Consider the following 22192-nt stretch of genomic DNA (forward strand, 5'->3'; position numbering starts at 1 on the left):
AAGCATATGTGTGTTTTTCTCATGCACAATTTCACAAGTCCTGCAGTGGAACGCCAACACTCGTGCGGCGCCTCGTGAAAACTCACCATTGGCGACTGATTTGGTCTCTCCTCTGCCTGCCACCTGGAAGAGAGGGAGAACGGGGGGGGGTGAAAAGAGAGCAAGGATGCAGAGAAGTTAGAAAACTACACCTTCAACCTGTGACAGTTGGACATTTAAAGCCATGAAGCAGAAGTTATGCTGATTTTGAGGATGAAAAGTGGTATAATTGTACTATTTCTGCTAAAAAAATTTTTTTTTTTTAGCAACACTAAAGCTTCACTAACGGCACAAAGGGAATCGAACGAGGCTGTGTGCTCAGTCGCGCCGCTCTGCAAACGTGAGGTGATAACAGTGATTTCAGCCCCGTCAAGCTGCCACCCGCGCCGCCCAGCCAAGATGTCTTCCTTGTAAAAGACTCCTGTAAACAGTTTCCTCCATTAGGGCAGTAAAAAGTTAAGTGAAGTCGGGCCGGGAGCGGTGATTTGTGGTTGTCAGAAGGAGCGGTGAGGTGATGCAGCCATTTAGCGGGAAGCGTTCAGCCTTGCAAGTTGGACAACAGGCGGGCGCGCTGTTAAAAGTCGCTTTTCTTTTTACGACACAGAACTGGAGTCTCGATCTCTGCGAGTCGGCTTTAACAAGCACCGGGTGTTAATGGAGTCGGCAGTATAACCCCGCTTTCAAGTGTCGTTGCTGATATGTTCATTTTGTGCCTCTTTTTTTAACAACACGAAAGTTTGCCATGTTCCCCCCCCCCCCCCCCCCCGAAAAAAATTGATAAATCGTTAAGAGAGAACATGTCAGTTTGTGGCACACTGGTCAAATCCTAAATATTCAAGTTGGGATTCAAACTAAAATAAGCAGCAGTGTCCAACCACAGCAGAGGAGAGAGGAGAGCCCAGCCAAGGCACAAAAAAAAAAAAAAGGGAAGAGTGAGACAGCAGAGCGGGACGTCGTCCGGTGATCAGCGCTGCGTTACCTCTCCAGGCTTATTCCAGATTTAACGGTGAGATCAACTAGCTATGAGAGTTCTTCAAAAACAAAGCAAACACAAGTGACGGTTAATCCCACCAGGGTCAAAATATTATGACATACACTTTCTTGTAGGTGTCAGTGGAAAGGCGGACAAGTAAAACGTGTTGTTTTCTTTTTTACTGATTTGGAAATTTAGATTCTCAAGTCTTTATAATGAAAAAAACAAAACAAAACAAAACAACAGTTAGATAATAGCTGCTTAAATTAGGTGTGACGAGCGCTTTTAAGTCGAAATGAGCCAAACATGCTTGGTAAGGGTTTGACTCTCTGCAGTGATCTCTTTAGCAAAACTTTCTCCTGACTGACGGCGACTGGAAACCGAGGGAAAGCACAGAAATCCTTCCAAGACCACAAACCAAATCTGGCACAGTTAAAATTCGAGCTGGACAGACTCCAGGATGTTTAATGCTGCCCCCCCCCCACTTCGATGGGCAAAAAGCTTTGATGAAGCGTTTCTTCGCGTTACTGGAGAACGAGCAGGTCGAGGTGAGCTACCTTGGTCGGGGAGGCGCCTTTGTTTTCCCATAGACTCCTCTTGTTGGTGACGTCCACCGGCTTCAGGTCCTGTCGGGGACAGACAGACACAAAGACAGACACGGGGAGTCCTCAGCGCTCTGAAAACAGTCATCATATCGCGGGAATGACAGAGCACCTGAGATGCAGGGAGGGAGCTGTGGGAACAAGAGCGGAGACTGACAGACTCTCGCGGCGAGAGAGGCTGTTTGTCTGGAGAAAAAAAAAACAAATAGCACTCTCGCTGTGAGCAAGAGGATGAGGCAATCCACTTCTGAGGCACTCTGCAAAGTCAGGCAGGCGCTTTGAATATTCCAGCGCTGGACATCAGTATTTTACTGCAATCAGTTCCCGATTTATTCGCCATTCATGCTCTCAGCTGGAATCTCCTGCACTTAACGTCTCCCTCCAACATCCTCCTGCTCGGCTGTTCTTTATGCACCGATATGTTGTCAAACAGGGGTTCAAAAAGAAGCTTGCGCTCAGTCAGAGATTACACTCAGCTGGGGATAAAATGAGTGACAAATCCAAAACATCCACATCCACATGCACTGGATCTGGATCTGGATCGGGCCCAGAGCCGTCACAGCTCACTTATAGCTGCGTCCACTAGGTGGTGGCAGATGGACGATGGGTCAGGCCGGCCTGCTTCACTGAATCACTTCAAAACCGTCAGGAAACATGAGAACAAGCGAATCCGGACGCCGTCATGCAGGGCTGATCGAGAACCACACTTCTCTTTACAGCGCAGAGTGAAGGCGGCTTAGATATTTCCACGCAACTATACATCGTTATTAAAATCATATTTACTTTCTGCTCCTTGCTTTTCCAAAACTCTCATCTTTTACGGCATCACAGAGTTCAGCCTAGTTTTTTTTTTTTTCCATTTTTTTTTATACCAGTCTGAGAATTCCCCCAGGCTCCTTGGAAATGGAATCAGGAATGTGCTCACTTCTTTGTTGGCCTTCATAAATACTTGCGGCCCTCTAAAACCAAACTCTGGTGGAAGAATGAGAGTTCATGTGTGTCCCCGTCACTCGCAGCTGGGGGCTAATGGAGAAAATGTGTCCGGAGGAGCGTCGCGCTAGCGGCTACAGCGCTGCATTAGCTCTGGTTTTCAAACTTCACCGGGGCGGTTGCTACGGCGACCACCTTACCGTTGGCCGTCCCCCGGGCATCTTGCCGCTCTCGGGGGTTTTATTCAGCCAGTCGTTGATGCGGCCCGCCACGCCCGTCTTCATCACAGCTGCTTCCTGTTCGGGGGCGGGGTCAAAGGTCAGAGGTGTGCTTTGTCGTCATCGGTAACAACACAAGCGGGAAGTGACGGCGAATTAGGCTCTTTTCCTCTTCTCTCAGTCACGTGCGGCATTTATCCACTCGCTTTTACCTTGAACGTGCTGCCGCCGCCGCCGCCGCCGCCGGGCGAGCCGAACACGTTGCCCTTCTCCCACATGCTCTTGATGTTCCGTATGCTGTCGGTGACCACGGGCAGGTCCACCGCCCCGGAGCGCGGGGATCGCGAGTCCTTGTTCTCCCTCTGCAGAGACAAAACCGGGTGAGTAGCAGTGGGGTGGGGGGGCGGCGGCCGGCCGCTCTGATCAGAGCTCCGACACCTGTCCGCGTTTGAAAGCGTCTCGAAAAATACCGGCCCGCAAATTTCTGCGGGATCTTTGATTTGTCTTCAAAGTGCGCTCAGAAGCGGAGCCGGGGAGATTTGGGTATTCAAATCTACAGAGAAAAAAGGTTTTGTTTCACATGAAAATGAATTAGCACGAAGGAGCGGCGCTCATCTGTTTCTAGGCCAAGACACTGTGGTCAAATTTTAACAGCAGGAAGATGAGAAGAACTAGTGTGTTTAGAACTGTGTATCAGATTAAATCAATTAAATCTTTTAAGCAGGAAATAAGAACAAATGATGATTCAGTAGTCACAGCATTAAAAATATTGACGCTGCTGTGCGTTTTTCCAGCAGATGCAAAGCCAACCTGAGCGGCTGAGGTGTACTGCTCCAGCCTGTTGTCGATCTTGGACACCACAGGGGAGTGAGACGTCTTCACTGCGCTGCAAGGCAGAAGAAAGCTGTTATCACACACCGCGTGAAATATGGAAACACTTTAAATATCATATACATATATATATACATTATATACAATGCGATCCGGGCTCGAGGACCCTCAAGTGGGAATTAAATCTTCGGCCCAGGATTATATTCTTCCTATTCAGCAAAACAGGCCTGCTGAAGAAGCTTCAGCAAAAACGATTCAAACGACGGTGTTTAAGAGTTTTTACCTTTTTTGTGCCGACTTGTTCAGGAACTCCGCTCGCTCTCCGATCTGTGGAACGAGATGAGAAAACTGTGAGATGCAAACGTCACAGCAGGATTTCATCCACATATTTATTAATTAATGCATTTTTTTGTCACAATTTGTGGTTTGCACTCATTATTCAACATATAGACACAAATGTGATTCTGTGCATTTTGATTTCAACCTTAATGGCCTCAGTTCAAATAGTTGGTTTTCCACACACGTGCACGCACACACACACATGCACAAACTCAAAATAAGCCCACCGATCTTTTCCTGCCCGTCTTTAGACTGTGGGAATCTCCGAGGATTGTTTATAATATACGACGAAAAGGCTACAAGAGAGGGCAGCACGTGCTCATTAGACGCACACGCTACAGAAAATAGCTTAAAATGGACAGAAGACGAAACAGCAGAGAGAGAGAGAGAGAGAGAGAGAGAGAGAGCGAGAGAGGGGTTGCTCTCTCTCTCTCTTCTCTGTGAAAAAGAACCTTGTGCTCTGCCGCTACCGAATGTGGGAGTTCCCAAAATACTCTCGGACAGGAAATTCCCCATTCTCAGACGCGTTTTAAAGAGCCGTAGCCACCCCAACGCAGTTACAGTAATCCTGTTAACCCTAATCGCCTTCCTGCATATCCCCGCAGCCCGTCCTTGGTCGGGTCCCTCTGTCCTCCTGCACCGCAGAGCGCGGCGCTTTATCTGCGGGCCGGAGCCGGGGTCGCGCTGGCGTGAAGCTGATAACGTGACGGCGAGCGCCCGGGGGCTGCGCGCTCCGCCGAGAGCCGACTCCTGATAGCGAGGCGTGTTTTTTCTGTCTTAGTGTGAAAGGAGCCACAATATGGCAGTTGTCAAGCAAAGAAATGAGAAAAAAAAAAATGCATGCATGCATGTAATTTAGAAATCTGAAATAGACCTTTTGACAGATTTCACAGAACTGAAGGATCATGAAATTCACTGAGCACATCAGCGGAGCAGGAAACTGCTGAATTTATGTGCAATGTAGAAAAGCAGGCCTGTCATTGCTTAGTTTTTATGCAGCGACATGAAATTGATTTGTGTGCTTGCTTCATGTATTTCACGTCCGTTATAGGACCATTACACTCAGCTGTGACGACGCACACAAGACAACACAATTTTTCATACACACACTGCTAATTCCTCTCTGAATAATATAGCAGGCATGTTGCTACAAAAAAAATGCAAAAAAAGAGAAAAAAAAGTGCACTCCACAGAAACACAACACACACACACACACACACACACACACACACACGGCGGTACCTACAGTGAACATGACGACAAAGTAAAGCTGCGTCTTTGAGGCCAAACCAGGGCGGCGGAGTGAAGAATCACAGTGAAGCAACATTATTTACAAAAAGTGACCGCAAACAAACACAGAGCTGGATCCTGGGCCGATCGGAGCTCACACACTATTAGAGCCAAAACCTCAAATCTACGGTCTCTCTGGGACGGGCCAGATGGATATTACAGCTAACTGTCACTAATTAGATTTTCTCCACTGGCTGAAAATCCCCCACGACTTTCAGTGTGTGGGAGTTGGCTTTTGGCAACACCGGGAACATTTATTCACATTTGAGTTGATTAAACGTTCTTTTGCCGTGGCAAAACATTTATCACTGGATGAGGGGAAGAAGAAGGCCGTGCGCAACCCGGGCCGAGCTTTCTGTGTATTCTTTCTGAGACAAATATCCAAAGAGGCCAAATAAGTTACAGATTACTTCATTCACATGGCGGGCTTTCTATTTCTGCGCCATGCCAGTCAGAGAACACTCCATGCAGAGAGCTAAAATAGGTGAGAGGTGCAGATGCGGGTCATCTGGGGCTTAATCTGTGCAAATATTTTGAATGTTTGCTTTAAGCTTTGCTGCACCGCTGGATGAGTGGGATTTGCAGGTTTTTGGGGAACTAAAATATCAGTTCATCCTGCTGACAACTGCGCGTGCAAAGCCAAAAAACACACAAAAGGAAAAGTGCAGCTGAGCGCGGAGAGTGTTTCTAAACCGGGGGCGCTGTAAATGAAAGGTTTTCAAAATGATGACTCCCATGTTGCTGAAATGCTCATGTTGCGTTCACAAGCACTGCAATTTCAATCCTGAGTCTACTTAAAAATCACAGAATGCTGATCCATTTATCAATCTTTTATACCTGCTTTCTCCATCTTAGGCTGCCAGATAATGAATTAACCAAAGAGCATGTCTTTGTATCTCAGGCACCGTGACGTCTTTCCTTTTTAAAGACCAAACTGTTTGTGTTTGTTGAAGAATTCCTGCAGTGTTTCATCTGGAGTAGACGCAGAGTAGAGTAGATTCCAGCAGTCAGCCACTAGTTGTAGAGGTTTCACGACACTCAGGAGACAGCCACTGCATTTATTATCCATCTATCTGCATATGCGCAGAAGAACTGTACTTTTTCTGCTTGAAACGGCTCGGCCTCCCGATCGGGGTGAACCCTCAGTGCCTTCTGCCGTGAGCCGAACGGGTCATGTGAGGACCTCCTGGAGAAATGAGACCGAGCTGGAGGACGCTGCCGGAAGCAGAGATGTCTGTGTTCCTCCACCCTCTCTGCCCCCGCTGATTTGAAAAGAGTTAGGACGCTGGATGGACGGGTGGAGGGCTGATGAACTTGTGTCTCAGTACAGCAGCCACGGTCGCACAGCTTAGCGATCGGAGCCCGGCTTTGCAATCTGGGGGAGTCACGCTCCAAAAAATACACAAAAACGTTCACCTTCACCTGCCTTCTCTTCCCTAAAGTTGAAAGTAAAACTATGAAGTCTTAAAAAAAAAAATCCCTAAAGGGAGGGAGCCAAACGAAAATATAAAGCTTGATTTCACATCATACTTCAAATACTTGTCCCAACAAGCTCTACTTTGTAATACGAGCGAAGACAGCTGCTTCTTAGGTTTTTTTTATATGTCTTTACATATATCAGCAGATGGTTGAACATTATATCATCTATGCAGCCATCAAGCTCATATCGGAGACCCTCTTTTGAAGTTTCCTCTTTTAGAACAAGCCAGCTGGAAGCACTTAAATGTCAGACGGGGACGGCGTTTTTTTGTAAACGGCACGCCGAGCTAATGTCGTACTAATTAGCTAGTTAGCCCCAGCTGAAAAAAAAAAAAAAGAAGCTGCACAGCAGATTCGCATTCAGCTGGAATCACAAGATACCGGCGCGCGAACGTGCAGCGATTATGGTCATTTGGCGCCAAGTGCCAGGAAGGAGCGGAGGCCGTGGCGGGCGGGAGGGCGGCGGCGGCGGACTGACCTTCAGGGAGGATCCTCGAGGGCTGACGCACTTGAAAGGTTTGCCCTCTCCGTCCAGAGTGTCCTCCACCTTCTGCCTCTTCTCGGCCGCTTCGGCTCTCCTCCTCTCGATCTCTTCCTTCATCTTCCTCTTCTCCTCCTGAGGAAGAGATGTTTTCTATTTTTAGAACGCGTTTGATGAACCTTTTCCATTTTTTTTTTCTTTCTTTTTAAACTAGAAGACGGGCGTTTCTTCCAAAAAATGGAAACAAACTGAAGATGAAGCGGCGCTAATATCGCCATCGATTACAATATAACGTCGCGGGCAGTCAACAAACGGGAACCCGAAACAACAGATCCATGCCACTTTCTAAATTGATTTACTTACTTTAACCAATGAAGCAGGTCAGGAACAAATTTAATTACACAGGGCAAATTCCTATTTACAGTGATCGCCTCAGGAAAGGAAAGAAAAGAAAACGCCACTTTGGAAACCTCGAGGCAGTTAGGAGAAAAAAAAAAGAAAGAAAGAAAACAAAACAATTAACGTATGAATCATTTGTAGTGTATTCAGACGAGGACTGGTGCTTGGCAGTATGTCAGCCCTCTCCAGCAGCCTTGTCTTGCTTAATTAGTCTCTTTGTATCTCTGGGCCATCTTTTAATTACAAACCAAAAGGCCTCATTAACATCACACAGGAGAAGAAGTGCAGGGGCAGACAGCGAGAGACGGGCCGCTCCGCTCGCAGCCAAGATCAGCGAAGACGGCCGGTCGGGGTAAAAGCGGGAATGCGGGGGTCTCGGTGAGAAAAAAAAAAAACAAAAAAACAAATGACAGCCGTGCTTTCGGGAACACGAGGAGAGGAGGAGGTTATCGCGTCTGAGATACATAAGGATGAGGAGGGGAGGGAAAAGAAAAAAAAAAAAAAAAGGAATGACATATGTGAGTTACAAGTGAGGACCCGGACAGGCTGAGCGGCGATAACGGCGACGCGCGGAGAGATAACGTCACGGCGGCGCTGGCGTTCGGGTGATGCATTGGTTTGAACTCATGCAGGTGTAAAGGCTAAGTCAACATGAAAATGGTGCGAAAATATGAGGAATCGGTCTTAAAGAGTTAGCTGAGAGAAACAAATGAGCCTGGAAGTCATTTTTGCAATAAATCATTTTATGACGTGTGGACATGAATGGATTTTAAACGATTTTCAATTTTAAGCTCACATTCAGGTCTGCTGGTCATTCTGCATTTCTTTGATTGTTAAAATACAGACTGTCATATCAGATATTTCAGTAAAATTCAAAATGATTTGAAATATCTGTTAAGTTTTTATGCAGTTTGCTCCTGATTTATATCAATCTCCATTACAAGTTTATATAAAATTATTCATAGTTTTAAAATTGAATTAGGAAATTAAAGGGAAACAAAAAGCGTCTCTCTGGCCCCCCAGGGGGCCCCGCCCCACACATTGAAAACCACTGGCCTGATGACTTACATCCATTCATTGGGAGTCAAGCAGTGGTGACACATGTGGCTTGTTTGAGTTAATCAGTCGTTAATAAAGTGAAACGAGGACAGTTTTCAGCAGTCATGCGCAACTGATCATAACACTTCACTGCAAAAGAGCTGAACAGAAGAGGAAAGACGACAAAACCGCCCAGACAACCGAGCGGCGGCTCTTTTAAAAAGATAAGCCAACGTTCATTTAGGGCCACAAGTCCATGAACGCAGCTTGTGTCTCCAAACAGTTGGAGATCTTTCTCGACGCTGTGAGGCGGCTTGAGCTGAGAAGTAAGGAGGCCTCCCTCCTCCAGAGAACAAGAGGTTTGAAAAAAAAAAACAAATACAGTATCTGAGATTTAGGAAGTGGAGAACGACAGCTGCTTCACAGCTGTGTGTATCGACAACAAAAATAAGGACTCAGCAGCTCACAGAAGCGCCATGTTTGAGAGTTCAGCCTCTCTCGGTCCTGTTACCTCCTCTCTAGCTTTCCGCTCCGCCTCCTCCTGCTTCTTCTGCCGCTCCTCCTCCTCCAGCACCTTCCTCCTCTCCTCCCGCTTCCTCTTCAGCTCCTCCAGCTCCGCCTCGGCCTCCTGCTGCTTCTGCCTCATCCTCTCGAACTCCTCGCTCTCCGCATCGTCGCGGCGGCGCTTCAGCTCCTCCAGCTTGCGCTCCGCCTCCAGCCGGGCGGCCTCGTCCTGGTCGTCGTCGGCGGCGGCGGACGCGTCGGGCGAGCGCAGGCTGCCGCGGCTGTGGCGGACGCACGCGAAAGGGTCAGGATGCAAAGCTCGACACCTGATCCCGGCTGAATATTTCAACAATTTCAATCTGTCCTGGACACCTCCTGCAAACCTTGGTGTGGGTAACATTACAGCTCGCCTCAAGTTTCACGCCAGTGTTTCAGTGGACAGGCTCACGCTAGGCGAGGCACGACAAAAAAAATCTCACAACTGCTCAGTGGAAAATAATGACAGATATCTATCTTGACCACAGTTGATCTATCAAAAGCACTCATGTCAGGCTTCAATATCCAAAAAACAGACATCTTTCGGAGAGTTGTGATTTGGACCTTCGTGAACTTTCATCCAGTCCTCACTGCATTGTACGAAAACTCTGCGCCTCATCTACATCGGTTTGTGGACATAAAAACATTAGCAGTTCTGACATGTTTGTGACTGTGTCTGTTTTTAATGTGTTGAAATCTTGGTGTAAATCTGCGCAGACTTTAGTGGAGATGCTGCTGCTGCTGTTGTTGTGATGAAAGACATTTCCTCAGCTGGCCCTCCACGACTTTAATATCCAGACTTCACCATAAGATATTTTCTGTGTTGTACCACGTCTCAGAGCTTTGTTCTGAATCTGGTTTTTATTTTATTTTTTTCAAAATATAAACTTACTTCACCAACTTGTCCAACTCATGGTATCATATTTCATTTTAAGCTTCTGGATGCTCTGAAGTTTATCCAGTCGCTCCATGGTGACGGCAGGTGACAATCCATACAAAACCCTCATTTGAAAACATATCTTTGCATGTAAAGTCTTTTCTCATATTTTCTCATGCTCATTAATAATCTGCAGAATCCCCACGTCCACCGGCTTCAGGATTAAACAAACCGCACATGCCAACGAAGCTGTTTAGACCCTAAACACACTTACTACATAAACTATTCCTCCATGCCTGATGATATAAACTATAAACATCAACGTATAGCATGTGACAAAACAACAGCTTTCATTCTTATGTCCACTTCATGTAGTCCGGAGACGAGCAGCTCTGGTCACGGTGAATGAAAGATGACAAGTGGAGCTGGTAGTTTAATGTCAAAAGCAAACCGGATGTGTGTGTGATGAGCTTATTCAATCAATATGTTGCATGTATGTCATTATCTCAGTCTGTTTCACAATATTGAAGGAATACTTGTAATTGATTTTGAGTTTAAATGTGGGAAATTGCATTTTTTCCTTGCATGACCATTCTCGGAGAATTTATTGAAGGCCACAAAGCAGAAAGGCGGGTTCTGCATGTGCACAAAATAAATGGGGAAATATATGCAAGTGTGGTCAGTTAAAGATTTTTTTAACATATATTTATTATTTCAGTATTTTGCCTTTAATTAGGCAGTAAATGTGGTGTGAATCTTATGCTTTGCATCATTTTTCACCATAGCAATGTGTGTCTTCTCCTCCCACTTGGTAAACGAGATCATTGGGCTGTTTGGTGTCTTTCCAGACGACCTTTGAGTCGGGAATATTAAGTTACTGCGGTGCTTTTCCACCAGCGGTCAAGAGCAGAGAGGCTGCGTGAAGCGGGGCGGCTATTTGTCAGCTGTAACACTTCAGCTTCCTCCACCGAGGGGAATATCGATGCGGACGCTGCAGCGCTTGAAAATAGGAAAAGCATCCGAAAGGGGAAGAAATCTGCCGAATAAGCTAGGCTAAACGGCGGCGGGGTGCCCTCCTGCGTACCTGACGGTCCTCTCGGGTTTCCTGTGCTGTTTGGGCGCAGCCTCCTCGTGCAGCCCTCCGTTGTGTTTCCTCTGATCCTCCCTCTCCTCTTTGGCCCCGCCCCTCTCATTCACCTGCAGCCACACACACGCAAAAACAAAGTGTGTGAGGACAGAATCGTGTGGGACGGGTGGGGGTGCTGGCGGAGAAGAGGGGAGTGTGAGGGTGTGTGTGTGTGTGTGTGTGTGTGTGTGTGTGTGTGTGTGTGTGTGTGTGTGTGTATCGGGGGGAGTGGAGTGGGATCATGTGGCATCACATGATGTCGCATGAGAGAAAGAGAAGGAGAGCACACCCCAAATAAAATAACAGAACATCACATCTCGCTGCATCCACTCCAGAATTACAGCTGACAGAGGATTAGCTAACATGTGATCACACTGGGAGTGTCTCCAGATGGATCTGTTCTCCCTCTCACTGCTGCCTGCACACACACACACACACACACACACACACACACACACACACACACACACACACACACACACACACACACACACACACACACACACACACACACACACACACACACCACACACACACACACACACACACACACACACACACACACACACACACACACACACACACACACACACACACACACACACACACACACTCACACACTGTTTCGTATGTACAGGTCCAACATAGCTGGATTAGTACAGCTCTTGCACAGTTTTCCATAAGAAATCTCTTCGTTCCTTCTGTTTAACTACGCTGGTTTAATTAAGCGAACAGCTCATCGGTTTGTAGTTGGAGGAGAGATGCGAAATCAGCGTGTTGAATGTTGACTTGGATGCTTGTTTTTTTAATTAAAAAAACAAAGAACTGTGGACTGAAAGCAACAAGTGGGCTAATAAATCCAAGCTGAGAACATTTCATCCATCCAGTGTAAATTCTAAATAAATTCTAACCAACTCTACTGATCCAGATGAAGAATATTAGAAAAAAAAAGGATTTATATCTGTCTTCAAATTGAGCAAAAATTAAACTTACATGAATAATAAATATCCAAGTAAAGTGCAGATACCTAAAACACCTTTAGTGCATTACTTTCCACCATGTTTTTTGCACATAAGCCAAAGACACTGCATGTCAGCTGGGGAAATACATTTGAGGATCTGGGTTATATTCAGGACCTGCTGTTGCTCTGCTGCAGTGCGTTGCTGGAGTGGAGTCAGTTTGACGTGATGCGCCGCGGCTCTCACGGCCGAGGTGGACGACATGCAGCAACGACAAACAGTGTGATCACTCTGTGCAGCATCGCATTGACCTTATCAAAACTCCCACCGCACGACTGCAACCGCACCTCGTATGAAACGTCGGCTCGGTTATCGCCGGCTTGCCGGTGCAGCAAACCGCACCAGACGACGTGAGGTGTCCGGGTAATTTCAGCGCCCGGCTCTGGCATAAATCACAACAAGTCAACAGGAGCGGCTTCAAGAAAAGAGATTTTAGTTTCTTCTTTTCTTTATATTTGTGGTTTTGTCTCGAAATATTTGCGCTTGTGTGTTCTCAAAGGCGCTGAAGTTACCCGGGGAGAGATTCTGTGCCGTGCATCACACCTCTACTCAAACTCTTACCGCATGTATGATACCTCATTATCCTCTGAGTGCAGTATCTCTGATACCTCAAAGTCCTCTTCTGTCTCATTTCCTAGTAACATAGGCTTGTTGTCTGATGAATTATCTACATTATCATCCTCTGGTACCTCTTCAGCCTCCCCTGATGCTACTGCAGCCTCCTCAGCCTCAGAATTCGCTGACTCGGCCTGAATCGAACCCTCACTGACTACTGCTTCCTCTCCAGCGAGGTCCTACGGAAAAGGATTACAGCAGTTCTTTGAAAGAAAGATCCGTGAACGACTCGAGAATTTCTATAGACAAAACAGGCGTACCTTGTTGTGCATTGCAGGCTCTTCGGTTGACGCCTACAGAAACAGGCGTCACATTTGCAGGTGCCGTCAGTCGCAAAATTCGAACTGAACGGAGGAAGTAGGTGAACCAAACCGGCAAACTGACCTGTTCTCTGAAGTAAGACCTCCTCGGTTTGTCTTCCACCACTTCAACTTTCTCCTCCTGTGCATCATCCGGGCCCACATCTTCCTCCTCCGGGGCCTCGGGTGCAGCCTCCTCCTCCTCCTCTCTGGGCTCGTCTCTCACTTTTTCCTCCCTCCTGGAGCTGTAGCTGCTCGTCTTCTCCTCCTCCGCCTCGTAGTCGCGGTAGCGGCCCCTGCGCCAGGAGGGCCTCTCCTCCTCGGCGCTGTTCTTCTCCACGGCGCCGCCGTCGCCGCCCTCCGTGGCGGCGGCGTCCAGCTTCTGCCTCTCCAGCGCCTCCTTCATGCGCCTCTGCCGCCTCTCCTCGCGTTTGGCCATGCGGTCCAGCAGGGCCTGCTCGTCGTCGTCTCCGCCGCCGCCTCCGTACGAGCTGCTCACAGACACCGTCTCCGTCACACTGGGAGGAGGGAGAGAGGAGACACACACACACACACACACGTCACGCTGTGGGTTTTTTTTTTTTGTGAAGGTGGAGGAAGAGCTGAGGCCAGAGCAGACGTCAGCCGGTCAGAAAATGCAAGCGGAGCAAGTCAACGTATAATATTATCTCCTGCGACCATACAGACACTTCTGTAACCATGTTTTTATTAGAATGTGGACAATAATGACAGATATTTCATTTCATTTCATTTTTACAAAATATAACTCCCTTCACCAACTTGTCCAACTCATGGCATCATATTTCATTTTAAGCTTTTGGAGGCTCAGAACTTCATCCATTCACTTCATGGTGAAGCCAGGCGATAATCCATGCAAAACCCTCATTTGAAAACTTATCTTTGCATGTCAAGTCTTCTCTCGTATTATTATAGGCCAATAATTTACATAACACACACAGAGTGAAAGTGTAATCTATTTGCATGAGTGTGGCATGCAGACTTAAGATCCTTTACACAGAGACAGAGCACTCAGCCAGATCAGGAATATATTTAAAAATATTCACAGGAATCCATCAACTCAGTGTCTAATGGGCTATTCATCCAAAACACAATGCTTCACAATATGTATCTTAACGGACAAATAGATTTCCACTTCACTCCACACACCATGACTCAAACTCCTCTGACCTAAAAGTCTGGCAAACATTATGCTAGCGTCAACACAATCGACAGGCCGGCGAGCGCTCGCTCCTGCCTCAGCATCCTCCTGTGCACAATCCTCCGGTTGTGAGCGCGACCCAGGATGTCTGAGCTCACGGAGAGAAACACCCACCGCCACAAAGCCGGCGTCTGTGCCGCCGGACGACCGAGCGGCCCACCACATCCACTGTAACCAACGCGATTCATTACGCTGCACAGAGAGTGATGGCTGGCCTCTTTGTTCGCATGACAGCTTTTCTGAGTGAGATCATGCAGCGCTGCAGCAGCGTGCGCATGCAGGGATGGAGGGACTCATACTCCACTAGAAAACATCTTCAATACAATTAGGATTAAAAGAAGCAGAACCTCAAGTTTTCCTCAGTTATGAATCATTATCTTATTGATATAAGATGGGCAGTGCAGTCGAGTCTGTTTCGTTTATTTGAAAACTCGAATATAAGACAACAACAAAGAAATTACAATGAATAAAAAATGGCCTAGCTTTATAATTGTGCAATTGAATATAAATAAGAAAAAAAACCCAAAAAAACAAAAACAAACAAAAAAAAACAATCTAAACACTATTATACGATGATTAGTTTTTTGCGAGAACAAAATAATATTCACGTTTTAATGTGAGGTAAATCCAAGGTGATGAGTCGTGACGATTTTCTGCTGATCTGACAGTTTTTTCCCCCCTTTTCATTTCTAAAGGTTTAAGCTGTGATAGGCTATTTTTCCTTTTAGCAATTCCCAACAATTTAAGTTATTTTGGCAGAAGGAAAGACAAAATGATCCGACTTTCACTTTGATCAATCAGTTCACAAGCAAACATTGTGGAAACAAGATTTAAACGCCACATTATAGTTCACTGAACCTTTTCACGTTAAATCGAGCAAATTCCTACAAAAAAAATTGTTGGAGAGAATGATCTTGCTCCGCACTGGCAATTTCAGCTAACATTAAACACATCTGCTGATCTTAAAGTTGTTGCTGGTTCTGCGTAAAGAGTCGGTGTCAAACTCATTCCTGCTCAGGGGCTTCCCAGAATCCTGTCTGATCTCAACTGGGCCAGACTGCAAAAAACCTGTAAAATAACTTTTAGATGTTCTCTTTGCTTTAGTGCAAAGGCATATGATTACATCCTGGGACTGTTCACTTTCCATGCACTTTTTTCTTTTTATCAAAGTGTTAAAAATTCAGGTCTGTTTGAACCTTGTCAGACCCTGAAACACACCAGCTTTGACCTGCAGGCAACATGTCTGACTGAAGAAAGCACCTCAGCACTAGTTCGACAACAGACTCTTTGACATTAATCTTGAACTGCAAATGATCGCCGGTCGTTCAGCGCAGTGCCATGGCGGTTATACCCATGTCTGGACTGTGGAACCTACCTAACTGTTGCAAAGTGACCAGTAATGCAGCCATCAAGTGCAGATTTAACCTGCCTTTTCGCAGGGCTCCTCTCTCTTTAAAGCAACTCCGCTGGATCATTAAAAAGTCAGACAGCCTATTCAAGCGCCTCACGGAGCTAATAACGGATGACAAAATCTGCCAGCCGCGGCTGTTACTAAAGTCTGCAAAAATTATCTGCCACTGGGTAGAAACGTCTGAGATCAAGGACCTATTGTCTGGAAGAAAAAAAAGTGTTTCAAGTCATGAATCTGCTCCAGTTTAGCCCCGGAGAGCTTGACATGCTTTGCAAAGGTAGCTAAAGCAGAAGAGTCTTCAATTATTTCATAACAGGAAAAAAAAGGTGTCTGTCAGAAGTCTTCAAATCATCTGCAGGATTTTTTTTAGGATATTCTCTTTGCAGAAGAGGATACGAAGGAATATGGGAGTGGTGAAAAAAGACTTGCTGGTTACGTATTGATGAGGGTTAGCCTCGAACTGGCAGGATGGCGTTACAATGACACTCGTTGTCTCGTGGGCCGTGCTCAAACCGGGACTGTTCACGACAGGATCACCTGTGACTGTTGGTCAGCAGCAGACTGTCGGGCTGGCTGCTGGGCTCCTCGCTCTCCCGGCTCCTCATTCTCTCCTGGCGCGCCCTGCGCCTCCTCTCGCGGGCCGCCTCCTCTTCGTCGTCGTCGTTCCTCGCCAGCCTGAAAGGCAAAACGACAGAGCCACGTGCCAAATTGAGGTTTCACCCGATTCACGGAGAATAACACGAGCGACATTAGGCGCAAGCAGGAGTTTCGTGTGCTTTAGGCCCCGTTTGTTTACATGAGAGCGATCGGCTGGAAATGGTATCGCTTCCTTGTTCGCCGCTGCTTCCATCCACCGTAGAGCACCTGGGTGGAGCGCTCACCGCACAAAAATGTTGAGTTGAAGGTGTTGGTGTATAAAGACAAGGAAAAAAAAAAATACTTGGAAAATCAAGGCCTGCAAACAAAAGCCACGGCGAGCCAGCTGAGGCGATGCATCTGCTGCAGCTGAGCGGATTCTCTTCAAAGACGGTAAGAACAGATACAGCCATAAACAAATCAAAGGTTTTCAGAGGTCGTAAATAACATTTTGTTTTTCAAAATATCCCATTACCGTCTGATACACCCAGCAGATATTCCACATTCAGTCGAAGTCGGACGCAGCCTGCAGTGCATCCGGTTAGCCTCCGCCACATCACGAATCAGACCCAGAGTGAGTAAAGAGGACACTCTTTTTTTTTTTTTTTTTTTTCCTCCACCCGTCCTGGATTTGGCCCCACAGTTAGAGAAACTTCAAAGTGAATGCTGCTTTAAATTGGACTGTAATCATGACGGTGACCAAACCTGGTGGATTTGCCCCCGAGTTTCTTTTCTTCCCTTCTCTCCTATCAAGCCAGCCTGTCAGCTGTGCAACAACCAATACTTCTTATCAGGGCTGCAGGTTTTACGAGCTGATAAAAACTCCGTCTGGAGACACGGCTGGCTGCGGATAAGAGAGAGCCACGCAGCTCGGACTGGTTCGCTCACCGTTGGAACGGAGCAAACTGGACCGCTGTGTGTTTGGACTGGAAAAAAAATTAATATAAAAAAATCACTATCCTCAAAAGTTTACAGCCCTTCCAGCAATTTAACACCGCATGAAATCGAGCAATAAAATTTTCCTCAAGTAAAAAATTCTATTATGTCAAAACTACTTAGCTGTATTTTGTGCTGATATGGGTGGAGTGGACTTTGTTTAATAGACATGGGTCCTTGTTTGAATAGAGCAGGAATTGAGAGCGAGACGGGGGGGGGGGGGGCTAACGCTTTCAGTTCTGCTGCCATCGGCCGGACGGCTCTGTCGCGCAGCCAAGTTTCAGCTCTCATTAGCGTCTGTCCGGACGCATTAACGGAGATTTATGTTGCGAAGGCTGTTGGATGTGCACTAAAAGGTGTTGAATGTATGCTATGGGGAGAAAAAGTTATCACTGTGTTGATACGATGTCTTCAGTGAATAACGAAACATGAAATAAAACATTATTTCCCTTTGAGACATCTGAAGAACAGAAACGAAGGCAAACTGCAGGACTGGGAACAAAAGCCTTCTTAGAAAACCGATCTGCGTGTTTATTTGGAACATTCATTTTCATAACGTGACGTCTATTAAAAAAAAGGTTTTATTTATCTGTTTTTGACATCTTTGACTTCATTATTAGAAAAGCTAAAAGAGGCGAGCGGACAAGCTGATGTTGTCATATTGATTTGAAAGAAGCCTGTGAAGTCATTTGTACCGGTTTGATCACCACAATCCGATCAGCTGCGAAACTGAGAACAAGTTAAACTAGTGATCTTAGAAAAGCTGCTTTAAAGCTGGCTTTAAGTGAACTTAGATATAGAACATGTTACACAAACACACAGAAACGAAACATTCACACACTCCCTTTCACATCTCCAGCCAAATTGCCTCCAACACATGTTTTTGGGAGGAAACAAAGAGAAAACCTGTATTTTTGATACTGAACTTGAAACAGTGGTGTGATGAAGTGAGGAGACGTATCGCCAGCTGTTTCCGTCCGCCACGTTCCCGGCCACCTGGCGTCCGTGAACTGGGCTCCATGCTTGATCTGTGTCGCCCCGGCTGACCTTTCCCGCTGCCGCCCGCTAACCGCACGCCGAGCTAGCTGACATCACAGCGCGGCGGCCTTTGAGGCGGGCCAGCGGAGCGTGCCGTTGCATGTTAATTGCAACACGTTGTGGCGAGCCGAGCTGAAGTCTTTATGTGAGGTTTTACAGCTCGTGAACGCCAGTTTCCTTCGTCCCGCTCTCCCTTATCGTCTCCTTCACCCCTCCTCAGATGAGAAACGTTGTCATAACAGAACACACGAATCTGTTAACGCCCAAGGTGGACCTGCGGGACGGCGACGTCCGTGACGTCAGACAGCACTTCGCACATGTGCATCTGCTTAGTCCGAGCCGTTTGACATCCCTGGGCGTAGAGAATTGGCTTAATCCGGAGGGAAGTTGGATTCTTTTCAGCCCTGAAAGCGAGAGGAGCGATGAATCCTCCTCTCGCTCCTCGACTCACAAGCTGAAGTGAAAATGACAACAGGCACGGCAAAAGATCGACATTTTCTCTTTCCGAGGCACCATTACCTCAACTCTGAAGCTTCTGATCATTTCAGATTAAGCCAACCGGCAGCAGAAAATTGCATTCCTGCTTTTATATAAACACTTCAATTTATTTTACATCCAGCTAAATTGAGTTCCCCTGTGGAAGAAAGTACATTAACCCCCTTTTAAAATGCCAGATAAACATGACTTTTTTTTTTTTTTTTTTTGGAGAGGGGGAGGAAAAAAAAAAAAAAAAAAAAAAAACAGAGTTGTGAAACAACTGCCGTAATTCCCCGAGGACCAATCCGTCCCAGAAACGGCACCAAATGTCATGAGAAAGAGAAGACGACAACGGCTAAAAATGGAACAAAAGAGTCCTCGGCGGCGGCGACAATCCCAGGGTTAAAGATTCCTCAGTAGGAGAGAAGAACAAACTCCTAAAAGCTGAATTAGCATTCCTGTCAATCACGGGCCGTGGCTGGAGACACATACACAGCCAAAGCCCTGATTTAATATCCCTTTCCTTACCTAGGCCCCAAGCTCCATCAGCACACTGACAGAAATATGGGGAGAGGTGAAAAGAGGAGGGCGGGGGGGGGGAGGAAGGAGAGGAAGAGAAAAGAGCAAGTGAAATGGAGAGTGAGGATAAAGAGAAGCGGGAAATTAAAAAAAAAAAAAACGGGAGAGGAAAGGGCGTGCTCAATGATGGAGAAAGGGGTAATCTGTAGGTTTGATCAAGGACGACACCTTTTCCTGTACAGAGTCACGTGTTGCCTTCAGGTGCGTCTGTTTGCAGACGTCAAAAGATGCTGATTTCTTAGGCAGTGATATTATTTAAAGAAAAATAACCTTTGTTAGCTGATAACTAATAAGCACCTTGGATTTAACACTCAAACATGTTGAGTCTTCCAGGTGGCACTGGGGCATGAGGAGTCGAGGGTTGAAAACCCCGGGTTGAGCTCATTCTAATGAAAGTTTGCGGCTAACTGCACGGACGGCGAGCGAAGCGTCGGCAACAGGACGTATATCGGGGAGAAAGACGTCCAAATATTTTCTTTGAAGCAAAATATCTCAGAAATGTCAGTGAAAACAATTTGAAAAGCCCATGAGAAAAGACTTCTTCACCCCTCCTTCGCTGGAGAGGGGACAGAGAGGGAGAGGAGCAGCGAGGAAGATGGAAAGAAAGCTGCTGTGAGCGGAGGGGAGGGGAGGGGAGGGGAGGGGAGGGGAGGGGAGGGGAGGGGGGGGAGGACAGAAGAAGAGGGAGAGAGAGGGAGGGGGCCTGGCTTGTGCTGTCAGAAATGCTGACCCATTCCCACGCCGGCCTCTCTGGACGATTCCCCTTCCTACCGCCAGCCCACAGGACCGCAGCGTAGCCCGTCTGAACCCCCCCAACCCCCCCCCCCCCCCCCCCCCCCCCCCCCCCCAACCCCAACCCCACCCCCGCCTGCGATCTGCTGGGCCGACTCCAAGAACACACAATGTTAAGCGTGATACAATTCCCCGGGACTGTATTTAACCCCCCCCAACCTCACAGATGAATGAGGTAGTGTAGCTCGCACAGAAAACACGAGGCTTAGCCCCCCCCCCCCCCCCACACCCCCACCCCGGGGCCGACGTGACGAGTTAAACCTTTACGTCGCTGCCCTCGCTTCTCCTCTCCTCTCTTTCCTGCCCGGACCGGCGGTGTATGCCGCCGCCGGCGGGCCGGGCCGTGTTTGGAATGGCGCGCTCGCCCAGGGCGGGGGCTGTTTGGCACGGCTCATTCACGGAGGATGGGTGTTATTTCCTCAGCCCCTTCCTGGTCTCTGAGGCGGAGGGGCCGGAGCAGATGTAGAGAATGAAGAGGAAGAGGACGACGAGAGAGAGAGAGAGAGAGCGAGAGAGGGAGAGGTGGCAGTGAGAAGAAAGTGAAAGACGAGCAAAAAGACGGAGAAAAGAAGACAATGAAGACTCTGAGGGCCAAATGAGGAGGGGGAGTGGGACGTATGGAGGATGTGAAGAGGAGGAGTCTGAAGAGGAGGCCGACACACGGAAATGTCAAAAATAAACACTTCCCAAGCGGGACACAGACGTGGAAATGCAAACAAAGGTTATTTCCATCTTAATATAAGCAGTACAACGCAATATCACATTCAAGCAGTTCAGCTCCTTTTTGGTAAATTCTCTTTAACTGCTTCAACCAGAAGTCAAGTCAATAATATTGTTGATGGATTCATGTTGAAAAGAATCGGAGCGACCACGTAAACCGTTCTGTGAACCGTGTGTATCACACACTCCTGACCATTTTTAGCTGGAGCGCATACCCTCTGGTCACCGAATTGACTGGGAAAATTCCACATTTCTGCTCTCTTTGGATGAGGAGGGGAAAAAAAAAAAAAAAAAAAAAAAAAAGGGGGGGAGGCAGAGACATTCCTGTCTGGCTGTGTGTTTCAGAAACATGCTGAAGTGCTGATGAGCATCACGAACTGCGGAGCGGGAAGAGCCCGGGAGAGTGTGAGAAACCTCCGAGTGGACGATTATGCGTGTGCATGTGTGTGGCTTCCTCCGAACCAAACCAAATAAAAGAAAAGAAAAAGAAAAGAAAAGAAAAAAAAGGGAAAAAAAGCAGTGAGTGAAGCCCACTGCTCGCCTCTGTGTCGACAATCATCCTCCTGCAGCTACAACCCAGGCAGATGTAAGACAGAACAGGGAAGGCTTGGCTGTCCTCCCGTCTCACACACACGCTCGAAAAAAGTGAATGGGGCTTGTCAAGCCTTCATCACCTGATCCGGAGCGCACCCGCCGCTCACGCGCACGCGCACAATTACACCAACTGAAACACACACTCCTCACAGACAGCCCCAGTGTCCCAGCATGGAGGAAGCAGCTCATGGAGACCCGGCCAGTAAACACTTATAATAGCCAGGAATTTGGCATTCCTCGGCCGTTATTATCCGGCCCCGCGTTCTCCCGTCTCCGCTCAGCACGCTCGGTGATGGTTGAATGGAGGCGAGCCAATCAGACGACATGTGGTTCTGACTAGTCCGACCGAGAGGGGGCATGCAAATATTGATTGTTTCGACGTATTGGCAGAAACGGAAACAACGTAAGAGATGCAATCTCTCATCAATAACAGGAGCAAAATTGAAATTATTGCCCCTCGGAACCAAATAAACAAGTCACGAGGAAATTCCCCGCCGATTCCAAAATGTAAAAGGCGCTCAGGACTCGTACTGCTTCTCACTCTCGCCTCGTCTCTGTCGCCTCGCCTGAGTCTGCAGCCTCTGCCAAATTCCAGCTCCTCCGTGGAACATAAACACTCCAGAAATGAATAAATATCTGGAGCAGTGGGGGGGGGGGGGGGGTTAATGCTGCGTAACACTGACCTTCACTTCAAT

The 22192-nt window shown here is 47.3% G+C and overlaps 1 protein-coding gene across 7 annotated transcripts in view; it reads right to left on the reverse strand.

The window, feature by feature from the left end:
* cald1a (caldesmon 1a) overlaps positions 1 to 22192 on the reverse strand; it is a 51263-nt gene that overhangs the window by 2237 nt on the left and 26834 nt on the right. For 2 of the 7 annotated variants that reach the window (XM_030113031.1, XM_030113032.1), the window contains exons 3-15: positions 16263 to 16400; positions 13181 to 13613; positions 13057 to 13089; positions 12871 to 12975; positions 11121 to 11233; positions 9131 to 9404; positions 7180 to 7317; positions 3877 to 3920; positions 3573 to 3648; positions 2975 to 3124; positions 2745 to 2840; positions 1570 to 1638; positions 87 to 123 (exon numbers count right to left, since the gene is read on the reverse strand). In XM_030113031.1, coding sequence (XP_029968891.1) covers positions 87 to 123; positions 1570 to 1638; positions 2745 to 2840; positions 2975 to 3124; positions 3573 to 3648; positions 3877 to 3920; positions 7180 to 7317; positions 9131 to 9404; positions 11121 to 11233; positions 12871 to 12975; positions 13057 to 13089; positions 13181 to 13613; positions 16263 to 16400 — 1706 coding nt within the window. Of the gene's footprint in view, positions 1 to 86; positions 124 to 1018; positions 1071 to 1569; positions 1639 to 2744; positions 2841 to 2974; positions 3125 to 3572; positions 3651 to 3876; positions 3921 to 7179; positions 7318 to 9130; positions 9405 to 11120; positions 11234 to 12870; positions 12976 to 13056; positions 13090 to 13180; positions 13614 to 16262; positions 16401 to 22192 lie in introns of those variants that run through there. The other 5 variants (XR_003933277.1, XR_003933279.1, XR_003933278.1 and 2 more) reach the window with 5 other exon arrangements.

The sequence above is a fragment of the Salarias fasciatus genome, chromosome 17, assembly GCF_902148845.1.
Source record: "Salarias fasciatus chromosome 17, fSalaFa1.1, whole genome shotgun sequence".
Classification (NCBI taxonomy): domain Eukaryota; kingdom Metazoa; phylum Chordata; class Actinopteri; order Blenniiformes; family Blenniidae; genus Salarias; species Salarias fasciatus.